The 12,700-nt window shown below is 39.9% G+C and overlaps 1 protein-coding gene across 1 annotated transcript in view; it reads right to left on the bottom strand.

Moving 5' to 3' along the window:
* Positions 1-1,294: 1,294 nt before the first annotated feature.
* matn1 (matrilin 1) overlaps positions 1,295-12,700 on the bottom strand; it is a 37,286-nt gene continuing 25,880 nt past the window's right edge. Inside the window, exons 6-9 of the mRNA XM_068006947.1 lie at positions 11,793-12,197; positions 10,469-10,618; positions 6,774-6,860; positions 1,295-2,074 (exon numbers count right to left, since the gene is read on the bottom strand). Coding sequence (XP_067863048.1) covers positions 2,022-2,074; positions 6,774-6,860; positions 10,469-10,618; positions 11,793-12,197 — 695 coding nt within the window. The 3' untranslated portion in view covers positions 1,295-2,021. The remainder of the gene's footprint in view (positions 2,075-6,773; positions 6,861-10,468; positions 10,619-11,792; positions 12,198-12,700) is intronic.

Genomic DNA, 12,700 nt, shown 5'->3' on the forward strand with positions numbered 1-12,700 from the left:
AGGCAGAAGGCTGTGTGGTCAACCCCCATTCCAGGACTTGATCAGTACTGAAAGAGTGCAGCATTGTTGGAGGTGCTGTCTTTTGGATGAAACGTTAAACCGAGGTCCCATCTGCCTGTTCAGATGGGCATTAAAGATCCCATGGATTGGTCAACATTCATTTCTCAGCCAGCACCAACAAAACAGGTTAACTGATTAGTCATCTCATTGCTGTTTGTGGGACCTTGCTGTGCACACACTGGCTGCCACATTTGTTTAAAAAATAAAACCCAAGTGGTTCGCACCTGCCGTCCTTCACTGGTCTGGGCCTATATGTGACTCCAGTCCCACAACAACATGGTAGATTCTTAACCGCCCTCTGAGCAAGTCATTCAGTTGTATTAATCTGCTCGGTGGTTCAAGAAGGCCCACCACCACCTTCTCAGGGCAACTAGAGATGCGCAATAAATGCCAGCCTTACGAGCGACCCAACATCCCGAAAATTAATTTTTAAAAATGGGCACCACCAAAGTTGAAAAGATTGGTGGAGAAGTATGAGGTAAATCAGGAAGTGGTTATTAAATTGAAACACTACTTTAGTGGGGAGAGGCGGCAGGGAGGAGAGTAAAAAAACTACCTCAGAACACTGGAACATCCACATGGGACTTGGCAGTGTCTATGGGAGGTGGTACTACCTCAGGTGATCCATAAAATGTACAACCTCTTAGACCAAAACATCCTACTCAGGTGAAGGGGGGGTGGGGTTTGCTGGGGCACTGCTTCAGTGGAAAGTTTGATTTTATGATTAGTTGGCAATTCATTTTATTCAATTTTCTTTTAAGTGAATGATGCTTCTTAGAGTCACGATTTGTATGGGAGAAAAAAGAAAGCAAGTTTCAGTTCAAAAAGATTCGGCTTCCAAGTCCCGTCAGTCCCCAGGATGAACTGCCCATCTGGTTAGTGCAGTAAGATTTTTAAAAATGAATATCAATCATTACTGGACTTGTCTTGTTTGATCTTGTGATCTTGCCAGTCTGGATTGAGGCTACTCCTGTTCATTTCATTTGTCACATTCTTACCCATCAAAAAAAAAGGAGACTGTTCTCAGTGTGGTCTGATCAGTGCATTGTAAAACATTCGTCTAACTTCTATGGACTGTCATCGCCTCTCAGTCAGCTTTTAACTCAAGTTTTCAGTGTGAAACAAGAATATTCTAATCAATGGAGTCACACAGTCTTACAATCTGGCCGAAGAAGAGAAACAATAATGTAAATAAAGAAAGCAATGTCCAGAATTTGAATGTTTTTAAGGCCACTTTTATTTGTCTGTTTTATTTCCTGACACAAACTAGGTTTTACCAAGATGACAAAACAGAACACCCATAAAACTTCTTAAAAATGCATGATACCGTTTCTCTTAAATATACTTTCATAAATATCCAGATTTTAAAAAGACACATATAAGACACTTTGTTTCTTGGTTTTGTCTAACGATTTCATAGATATCCCATCTTTTAACTGTTCGCCTTGCATTACATCTGCCTAGATTTTATGAGTAATTACGATCGTTCGTTTCTGTTCTTTATGTGGTATTTTATTTTTGGGTCAATTTCAATCACACATGTTGTGTACTATGAGGCTGTTATTTTTACCAGTGGACAAAAATATGTAGGTTTATAATTAAATATGGTTGAATGACAGGATCAATATTGGTATCAAACAAGTAAATTACAATATAAATACAAATTATGTTTTAGTTTTACATTTGGCGACTTTCTTCTTTAATATACAAAATATACTGCAAAAATATTCAAAGTTTCTGGTATATTTCACAGTGCTTTGTCCATTTGAAAACGACTGCACTTAACGTTATAGGGTTCCTGTCTTAGGAGAAGGTAACTAGACTAGACACTTTAACATAGATGAAAGCATTTTTAGTAGTTCAAATGCTTTTGTATATTAAATAAGCATGTTTTCAGTATATTACAATAGGCTACTTAGTGATGATGTTAAGGGTTGTCAGGAAAAGTGCACCAGAATCTATTAGACGAGAAGTCTGTTCTCAAGAGCTGCCAGTTTTTTTGCGAAGGCACCTAGTATAAAAATTGTTAAGGGCAATATTGCACAACAGTTAAAATATTCAGCTACAGTGCTTCATACGAAAGTGTACTAATGGTTTAAATTTTTTATTGAATTATGTATCTATATAATAAATCTCATGTCGGCACACACTTCTTGGCAACTTTTCCCATTATAAACTCCTACGTCCACATAAGCTCGTCGCACTATGATTACACCCTCCCGCCAGTGGTGGCACTATAGAGCCCCAGTTTTACTTCACCCAGCAACTCAGCCTGCACTGCAGAGAAACATCTACGCTCCAACCAACTCTACGCTGCTTCCTAAATTGCGACATATTTTGCTATCTTACTATAAATAATAATAAGTGCAAATTATTATGTAAATATAAGGACACAATCTATAACATTAAAATGGGGACTGAATTACATCTGAACACCCTGGTTCAATTATCCGCTACTCTTTAATATCGCTGTACCAGAACATGACACTTGGTCTTGGCTTCCCGTGTGCATCACCACAGGAGATCAGCTTTACATTAATATTATATATAAAAACAAATAATGCATGATTAAGCAAATATGCAAATTTAATAAATGTAATGAAATGTAAAAGCTGCTCTGAAGGGTCAGCTGATAAATGCATTTTGGTACTGAGCCACATAGAACAGGAAAGTTCAGGGTTTGGTTCCTGGCCTGTCCTGCATTAGTTGATCTCAGCTCATGCAACTGTCAGAGTGTTACAATTAGTATCAGCAGCCCTGGGCTAGGGAACAGTGAAATCGGCCAGGGCTCCCTCTCCATTCAGCTATCCAGTGACCCTCCTCCTGAAAAGTGCACATGTGTGGTGTTGGGTGAGGAATTGATCTGGTACAACTGTGATGGCTCCCATGGTAAAATAGACACTCACTGTCTAGCATCAGACATGAAGGATGGAAACAATGACAAGGTACCAAATATTGGGGCGGAGGAGAGAGAGAGAAAGGCGCCCATGGATAGAATGAGGGTAATTTTCAACTTCAGCGGGGGCAGAAAACTGGTGAAAGTGGATTGGCTGCCCGTCATTGACCCCATCCCATTGATGTCAATGGAAAGAGAAAGCAGGCAGGATGCATAATGGGCGTCCGATTCACTACACCAGTTTTCTGCTCTCGTTGAAGTTGCAAAACTACCCCATGGGTGTAAAATTATTTACCTTAGTATAAATCTACTGATTAGTGTGAGTGTGTGTTCCCAGAATGTATCCAATTGGCTAGAAACAGATGACCAATTGCAGCAATTCCATACAAAAGGTCATTTAGCTCAATGTCTTTAATTTGCTGCCAGTTGAATGTTGTTTCTTTCATTTAACTATATTATAGACGTAAAGCTCACCCGTCTGAGACCAATGATGGATTATTTCCTCTTAGTCTGAATCCACAGATACTCTTGGCGATATCGTTGAATGAATTCAGTGCAATTGTGTCATTTGTTTTCAAATACTTAGATGTATACTATATAGTGAAACTCTGGTCACTGAATTAATAACTAAGGGTTAGTTATACTATAATTAAGGGAGAAGTTATACGATAAATACCATGTTTGAGTGCACAGTGATAGACTGGAATTCTACTGTTCAAGTCCCTGCTGAATTTATTGCACTTTGAAAATCATTGCTAGCTTAGTGGATATAAGGGGAATAGGAATGTTGGTGTGATGACAATCACACACATGTGAGTATGTGTCCAATGTACCAACATTAGGGTTGCAAAGTGTAAACTTGAGGAAGAAAGTGTTCCTGAACAAATGGCCACTGAAATGTGATTTTATTGCAGTGCTGCCATTTTTAGTAGAAACAACTTTAAAAGTACAGTGAAGTTTACAGGTCTGTACCTTTGCTGCCTTCATTGCAAGAGGATTTGAGTACAGGAGCAAGGATATCTTACTGCAGTTATTCAGGGCCTTGGTGAGACCACACCTGGAGTATTGTGTGCAGTTTTGGTCTCCTTACCTAAGAAAGGACATACTTGCCATAGAGGGAGTGCAGCGAAGGTTCACCAGACTGATTCCTGGGATGGCAGGACTGTCGTATGAGGAGAGATTGGGTCAACTCAGCCTGTATTCACTAGAGTTTGGAAAAATGAGAGGGGATCTCATTGAAACGTATAAAATTCTGATAGGGCTAGACAGACTGGATGCAGGGAGGATGCTTCTCCTGGCTGGGGGGTCTATAACGAGGGGTCACAGTCTCAGGATATGGGGTAGGACATTTAGGGCTGAGATTAGGAGAAATTTCTTCACTCAGAGGGTGTTGAACTTGTGGAATTCTCTACCACAGAAGGCTGAAGAGGTCAAGTCACTGAATATATTTAAGAAGGAAATAGATAGATTTCTAGACACGAAAGGCATCAAGGGGCATGGGGAGAGAGCGGGAATATGGTATTGAGATAGAGGATCAGCCATGATCATATTGAATAGCAGAGCAGGCTCAAAGGGCTGAATGGCCTCCTCCTGCTCCTATTTTCTACGTTTCTATGTTTACTCCGACAAGCTGGTGTTATACTCCAGCCTGCACACAGCAGAGTTGGTGGTTTTACTCCCTTTGTTCAGGGATCAGATCACCGATCCAACTCCTGAGTCATTCTTTGCATTGATGCAAAAGTGGTAGTGCAATTGTTTCATACTTAAACTTGGAATATAAACACTATATTTTATGGCTTTTTTAGCACACATTTTTACATCAATTTCTCTCATTTTTGCTCCTTTGCTTTATCAATATATCTGCACTGCATACATTCTTACTTAAACAGGAGAGGGGTTGGCAAAGCCTGTGGAATTTTTCAGGACTAGTATCAATGATACTTGGTTTTGACATCTTATCTAATTTTCCTGGACTCAGTTGTTAAGATAAGGGTCCCTTAATAGTTGGTAAATGCATCACATGATGTGACATTAATTAAGGCAAATAGAGTTGAGGTGCAGATCAGCCATGATCTAATTGAATAGCAGAGCAGACTCGAGGGGCTGAATGGCCTACTCTGTTTCTAATGTTCCTGTGTTCCTTAGCTCCCAGTTTATGCAGATATGACCCAACTTTTTTTCCATTCTTAAAATGAAAATATCTATATTTTATTAGAAATCTTGCATAGGGCATGCATTTCGTGTCCATAAACTTTACTTCCTATTATCATGATTTTTGGTCACCCTTTTGTGCCAACATTTACTATTGTAAATTGCTATGTCAACATGTCCATGCAAGTTTTCTATGTCAACTGTCACAATGTAGTTGCAGGCTCTGGCCACTGGGTGACTCTGTGGAATAAGTTCCTGAAATTTCTGACCCAACCCCATCATATATACATATATTATATATATAAAGAAACTTATATTCAAAAACTGACCGTGGCAATGCCATATGCAACTTACTAGTAATCAGAAAAAAATCTTCACACAAATGGTTGTGAAAATATGGAGTGCACTACCGCAAATATCCATCAGTGCGGAATCAATTGAGGCGGTAAAGGAAGAAAGATACTTACTTGTGAAGTAAGGATATTAAGGGATATAGAGAAAAGGCGAAGGCCGGGATTAAAAAGCTGAAGAGTTGTCATAGCTAAAACAAGTGTAACAGGCTTGATGAAACAATTGGCTTACTCCAGTTCCTATGTTACTATATATATTCCTGAAAAAAGTGCTGGCAGCCTGAATCCTGCTAATTTCATAAAACCCAAAGTCCCGACTCCCCAGCTGGTCTCCTGGTCTATTTAAGCTTCTGGTCACCATTGACTAGAAGCATAGCTGGACCAGCCATATCAACACAATAGTTACAAGATCAGGGTGGAAACTGGGCACACTGCTCTGAATGGTTTACTCCCTGATCCCTCATTGCCTCTCTACCATCTATAAGGCTCAAGTCAGGAGTGTGTTGGAATGTGTACCACTTGCCTGGATAGATGCAGCTGCAACAACACTCAAGAAGTTCAACACCATCCCAGATGAAACAGTTTGCTTGATTGGTGCCTCTGCCAATGGGCTCAATATCCATCACTGGGTGCACTGTGGCTGTAGTATGCACTATCCACAGAATACACCTCAGCAACTCACCAAGCTTCCTTTGACAGCATCTCCCAGCCCTGTGACCTTTGCCACCATGCACAAGAACAGCAATATCATGGGAGCACCATGACCCCTTCAATTCACACACTATCCATCATCATCACTAGCTTAAAATTCTGGAATTCCCTACCTAACACCATCATGGGGCATCATCACCACAAGGACCGCAGCAGTTCAAGAAAAAAGTTCACCATAACCTTCTCAGGCACCTAGAGATAGGCAACAAATGCGGCCTTGCCAGTATCACCCGTGAAGAAATCATTTTTTTAAAACCTTGAAGCTAGATATCAGAGCTGCGTGGGCAATGAATTATACTAGTTACTGGACTTTCAGATAAAAGCTACCTCTTCTGCTGATCAAGAACTCAGCGTGTGAAAAATCAATTAAATACACGCCTTTAAAAATTCTTGCGGATAATGGGAGTGCAGACAATTGAGGTTCCATTGTAGTTAGGTGTATGGGTCTAGAGCAAACAACAATATCTGAATGACACTAAAAGTTCAGAACTGAAACTTTTATACTGTCTACACACTTTTTCTCTCTTAAGGTGTTGAACTATATTGTGAATAATTCTCTATTAGTATATTTTTATGACGAACTGCACATGGGTTTAAAAGGATATGTTTTGATGTCAGTGTTTTAATTATTTTCTCGACCTTTGTCTGGAATTCCACAAGCGACTCACAGGCACATGGGTCTCTGGGTACATCTGAAAGCAAAAACAAAGCAGGTGAGGCAAAAAATACCAACGTATTCCAGCCTTCTCATAAATCACTACCTGCAGCTGCATGTCACGATACAGACATTTACTGGGATGTTCTCTGTGAACATGTGTAGTGAAATTGTAAATGTGTTTGTTAGTGGATGTTACTTAGATCTAAACCTACATAATACAGTCCCCAGTCCTTCCACTGTGATTCTCTTCACTATAGATACATTGGTTGTAACACAATGTAAATCTTTCCAAGGGTAGTACTGTAGTCCAGATAGTGCTAAACAGACACGGCATAAAGAATAATGTTAGGGGTTGACTTTGTTCTCTCTTTTCCTGGTCTAATTTCTAGGTCTGATTCTCCCTTCTTGATCTCTTCTCTAAACTAAAGTTCTGTTCTCTTCTTTAAGAGTTTGCTCTATTCTCTGAAGCAAATTCATTGCTTTGTGAGGGGAATTAATACCAATTTACCAAATTGTGGCCTTTATCTCTGATATATATTATTATTTATATTATGCACCTAGGATGTATGAATGGAAAAAAATCACATGGCTGAAAGTCAATAAACCAAAATCCCCTGTGTGAGTGTGTGTATATTCTTTTAGTATGTGAATATTTACTATTTATTCTTACTGTTCAAGTATAATCTTAGCATTATGTACACTGGACAATGTGCAAGTGGAACGTGAAGTTCATTCCTAGTGGAGAATCAAACACAACTGACCAACAGGTTTATCACCTCTCCAGTTCTGAAAGGAACAATCCAGTTTTTGACTGAGTTGTCCAGTAATTTTTAAAATGTTAACTGGACACCAAAGACCTGTTTTTTAAAGAATAGAAGTCCATTTTTCACACTTTGCTCCCATGTCATATGATGTGGAAGTACTAATTGTTAAGATTTGCAATGAATTTTCATCCACTACGAAGCAAGCATCTAAAGTCAAGCCACGATTGTTTAGGGCTGATTCTGAGATTGGGCACTTCTAACACAGAGTGACAATCACAGGGAGCACTGGTTGGGAAATCATGGACCTGCAGTGCCTGGTTTTCCATCGCTTTAAATGAATGGATGAAAAATCAGACACAATGGGCCTGTGATCTCGTGAATTGCACTCTCTGTGGGCACTGCTCCACGTCAGGAACGCCCAGTCACCAGAATCAGCCTTTTTGTGTCTCTGTCCTGCTCTGTGTTCAGTTAGGGACTTGGGAAAAGCTGGCAACCTGACTCGTCAACGGTAGGCTAGCAGAATGAAATGATTGTAATGAATTATGACATTGAAGTGCTACAGATCAGAAAGATCATACAGGTCGCAGCAGTAACAGAACACATCCGAAAGGTCATTTTTACAGGTGCAGCATTTTGATAAGGTCGCCCACAGGATGTTTACAGATGCACATGCTCACTGCCATCATGTGGGGATCATTTGCCCATTGGCCGTGCTTATCAAGAAATGGTCCACACGCTGCTTGCAATTTTTCTTCCATTAAAATGAATGGACGGAAAATCTCGCAGAAACCTTTAGAGAGTTATGACCAATAATGGCAAGATCCCTTTCTCCCTCAACTGATTTTAATTTGGTACCATGTAGTGCGTAAGTACACTTGGTATTGATCAAGCCCAAGTGCACTTATCTAAGTAAAGGACATCTGCCAGAGTTTGGCCCAGTCCCCCAGCACATTTAGACCCACTTGCAGAAGTTCCTTCTCCTGCATAGTCCTGACACTCGCACAAATCTTAGTGTCATCTGCGAACTTGTGGACCATTCCTCCAACATCTACATCTAGGTCATTTAAGAAAATCGTAAAAATCAATGGCGCCAAGTCCGATCCCTGCGGGACATCACTAGTAGTGGGACACCACTAGTAACTGGCCTCCAAGCAGATCCATAGACATTAATAGCAACTTTCTGCCCACGGGATTGTAGCCAATTTCTAATCCATTGTAACAGTTCCCCACCCACACCACAAGATTTTGTTTTGTAGAGTAACGTGGGGATACCTTATCAAAGGCTTTTTGGAAATTCAAGTAATCAATCTTTATTGGGATGCCCTCATCTACTAACCTTGTAACTTCCTCAAAAAGTTATATTCAATTAGTTAAACACAACCTCTTTTTCTAGAAGTTATGCGGAGTCTTTGATGATACCCTCCCTATCTAGGTGATTGTAGAGGGCATCTCATACGATCCCTTCAAGCATCTTACTTATGATTGATGTCAGGCTTGTGGGCTTGTAGTTCCCTGGATCTGACATCAAGCTTTTTGAAGATCAGCATCATATGAGGATCTTTCCAATCCAAGGGAAAAATTCCAGACCCCAATGAGTTGTTAAAGATAAGGGCAAGGGGCTTGCAAATCACAGGTTCCAGCTCCTTAATCATCCTTAATCACCATCTGGACCCACAGTCCAATCTACTTTCAGGTTCTTTATTCTATCTAAGATATCTTCCTTTTTTATTGTAATATTTCCAATTTTCCTGTTTTTACACAACCCACGTCTGGCAGCTGGGCATCATCCACAGGAGTGTAGTCTGATGCAAAGTAATTATTGAACACCTCTGCCATGCCCTGAGATTCCACTTGAAATTTGTCCTACGGTGTCCCTCAGTGATCCAAAACAATCTTTTATGGTCCTCTGGCTCGGAACGTAACTAAAAAAGCCGTTGCTATTACTCCCGCAATTATCAATGATCTTCTTTTCCTTTAAACTCTTAGCTGCTCTAACAGTTGCCTTAGATGCCCTTAATTATGTATGATATTTATCTCTATTTTCTAGTGAGTTGTTTTACTTTAATCTGTAGAAGTACTTTGGTTCAGTCTAATTTGTGCTTGTACATTTCTGGTTAGCCATTTTGGTTTAGTTTTGCCATGTGTCCTTTTAAAAACCCTTGGGACATACATGGCTTCTTTTTGCTTGAGAATGGTCTTAAAAACTACACATTTATTCTCAGCATCTATTTTCCTACTTACTAGGGTTGTCCAATCAACTTCTTCTAAGTCTTTGGCCAGTTTATTGAAATTAGCCCTCCTGAAGTCAGGAACCAACATTAAATTGTTAATAGTCTTTTGCATGGCTAATAAGATTACATCTAATTATGTTATGATCACTGTTGCCCAGGTGTTCCCCCACACAGAGTTGTGATACAGGTCAAGAATTTGAGCACCCCTAGTCACATCACTAACATGTTAAGTTAAAAAAATAAATCATCATTTGTATCCACAAATGTTGCAGCTAATTTACCCACCACACTTGGTTCACCATTGGTCCATTTTATACAAGGAAAGTTGAAGTCCCCCTTAATACAGACCTAATCTAGACTTGCTAGCATGTTAGTTCTGTTGCGGCAAGCTAAACAAAACATTTTCTGCAATGATAGCCTTGTATTCCTTTGGGTAGCTGACACTGTCTTTTTGAAGCTAGGATATGGGTTCATGGATGTATGTCAATATTTGCAGGGGGTCCTCAAGCTTATGGCAATATTGCAGGGTCTCTAGAGTGAATCAATATTTGCTGGGTTCCCCATACTGAAAAGTTTGAAAACCTCTGGATTAAGACAACTATAACGAAAGACTGAATTGTATTGAAAGATGAAAGAATATTCCTTACCGCATATTTTAACCTGTAATTTGTCTGCAATTTGGTTCATTGTCTTGAAGTCTGCAGTATAATAATAATGATCCTTAACTGGATCTGAAGCAATTATTCTTAATTCCTCTTCAAGTGCATTTCCCACTCCAATCGCAAACATCCTAATTCCTGAAAACAGATAAAATTAATTTCTAATTACATTTTGAAAAGTTATCAAGTGTTTTGTACATAAAAATGCATTAGGGCGAATATCAGCATTACTGAACGGTACATTTTGTACCAAGAACTTGATATGTGCTGCTACTATTACCAGTAACAAATAGACTAGGTTCTTTAGGAGCATGTAACATAGAGAATAGCAAAGGCTGTAGTGCCCTCCAAAGACTCGATCGATAATTGAACCATATGGTGTTTCATTGAGTCAGACGGAGCTGCAAGGTCCCAGTTTCAATCTCTAATCTGTGCTGAATTAACCAATTTTATCTGGAGCAGGAGTAGGGTGCTGCAATTGGTTTTGGTGTCCCTGGAATATGAAGGGGAAAAATTTGCTTCTGATCACCATTCATTGACGTCTATTGGAAATGTGGGCAATGTATGACTGCTGGAAGAGGAGGGCTTCGTTGTGAGAACCTCTCTGGTTGATTAGCCCGCCACCACTTTCTTTGTAGGCTTGCCAATGGGCCTCCAGTGCTTGAGGACTGTGGTGGATGCAGATGTTGAGCACTGTGATATATTCACAGTAATAGATGTTAAAGTGTGAAAGATACACAGGAACAGGTATTGAGGACTGTGAGAGAGATAGTTGTTGCAGAATGTGATACACAGGAACAGGCATTTAGGTTGTGTGTGTGTGTGTGTGTGTGTGTGTGTTTTACATAAAGAATAGATATATAGGAATCTGTTACTTGGGCAGCAATAAATATTTAGAAGACGCAGAGTAGGGCTGCTTCACTGGATGGGGAGAGGGGAATTTTTGGGGTGGGAGGCTTCAGCCATGCTGCTCTCATACATTTGGTGGCAGCTAACTCAACTGTGGCATTCACAGCAGCCTGGGAGCAGGTCATTTGTTCAACATCTTGATTGTAAAATAAATACTAGTATAAGGGGAACATGTATAAAAATGGGGGAAAATATCATCAACATTTCCTTATAGAATCATAGAATCTTACAGTACAGGAGGAGGCCATTATGCCTGTGCCGGCTGGGTGAAAGAGCTATCCAATTAGTCCCACTCCCCCGCTCTTTGCCCATAGCCCTGCAAATTTCTCCCCTATGTATAAAGACTTGAGAGTAGTGGCTAAATTTTCTATGAAAGAGTTAATTTTTCTTCTTCAAGTATTACCTTGATCTTTGGCCTTCTGAGCAAAATCATTAATGTAATCCTGTGAGCGGCCGTCAGTAAAGACGATACCCACTTTCGGCATGTTCTCTCTTGCTCCTTCAGAAGGGTCGAAAACATGTTCGGTCAGATGCTGCAGCGCCAGGCCTGTCATTGTTCCTCTCTCCATGTACTCCATTTTCTTCACTGCTGTCTTGATATTTTGTCTTGTTTTGAACTTGTTGAAGGGGAATTCTGTCCTGACCGAGCTCGAGTACTGAACGAGGGCAACACGCGCATTCTGGTCACCAACATCTAGGGAATCGACAATCTGATTGATGAATTTTTTTACCAGTTCAAAGTTTTCCGGTCTCACACTCTTCGACCCATCGATGACGAAAGCTAAATCAACACCTCCTGAACTGCAAGCTGTGAGGAAAATTAAAAGCAAGAGTTAAAGAAGAAAGAACTTACATTTATAGAGCGCTTTTCACAACCGTAGGACCAAGGATAGCTGACTCAGGAGTGATTGAGCTTCTAGGTAGGTGCAAGTTAGAAGAATATCCAGTCAGTTCTCACTTTGAAAAGCATAAATTATTAAATAATTATTTTAATATTAATGGGTTCTGTGCTCAATACTGATGGTCCAATCTATATTGCTCAGTTTACAGGAAAAGGAGAAAAGACTGTGAATCATTTGTGGTCTGTGACTATTATATTTATCTATTGAATAGCACTGCCTCTTAAATAAGAAAATCACAAATTGCCCTAATTTCTCCTTAATTGCTAATAGCAAAACATTTATTAAAATGATATATTGGTTCAAATATTTGAAATGCTGAATGCATGCATTCACTTTAAGTGTCAGTTCTGTTGCCGCCTTCCTCTCAGCTGTGCTTCTCACTCTGCACGCTGTGTTGGAAAATTGTAGC

The sequence above is a fragment of the Heptranchias perlo genome, chromosome 26 (genome assembly GCF_035084215.1).
Source record: "Heptranchias perlo isolate sHepPer1 chromosome 26, sHepPer1.hap1, whole genome shotgun sequence".
Lineage (NCBI taxonomy): Eukaryota > Metazoa > Chordata > Chondrichthyes > Hexanchiformes > Hexanchidae > Heptranchias > Heptranchias perlo.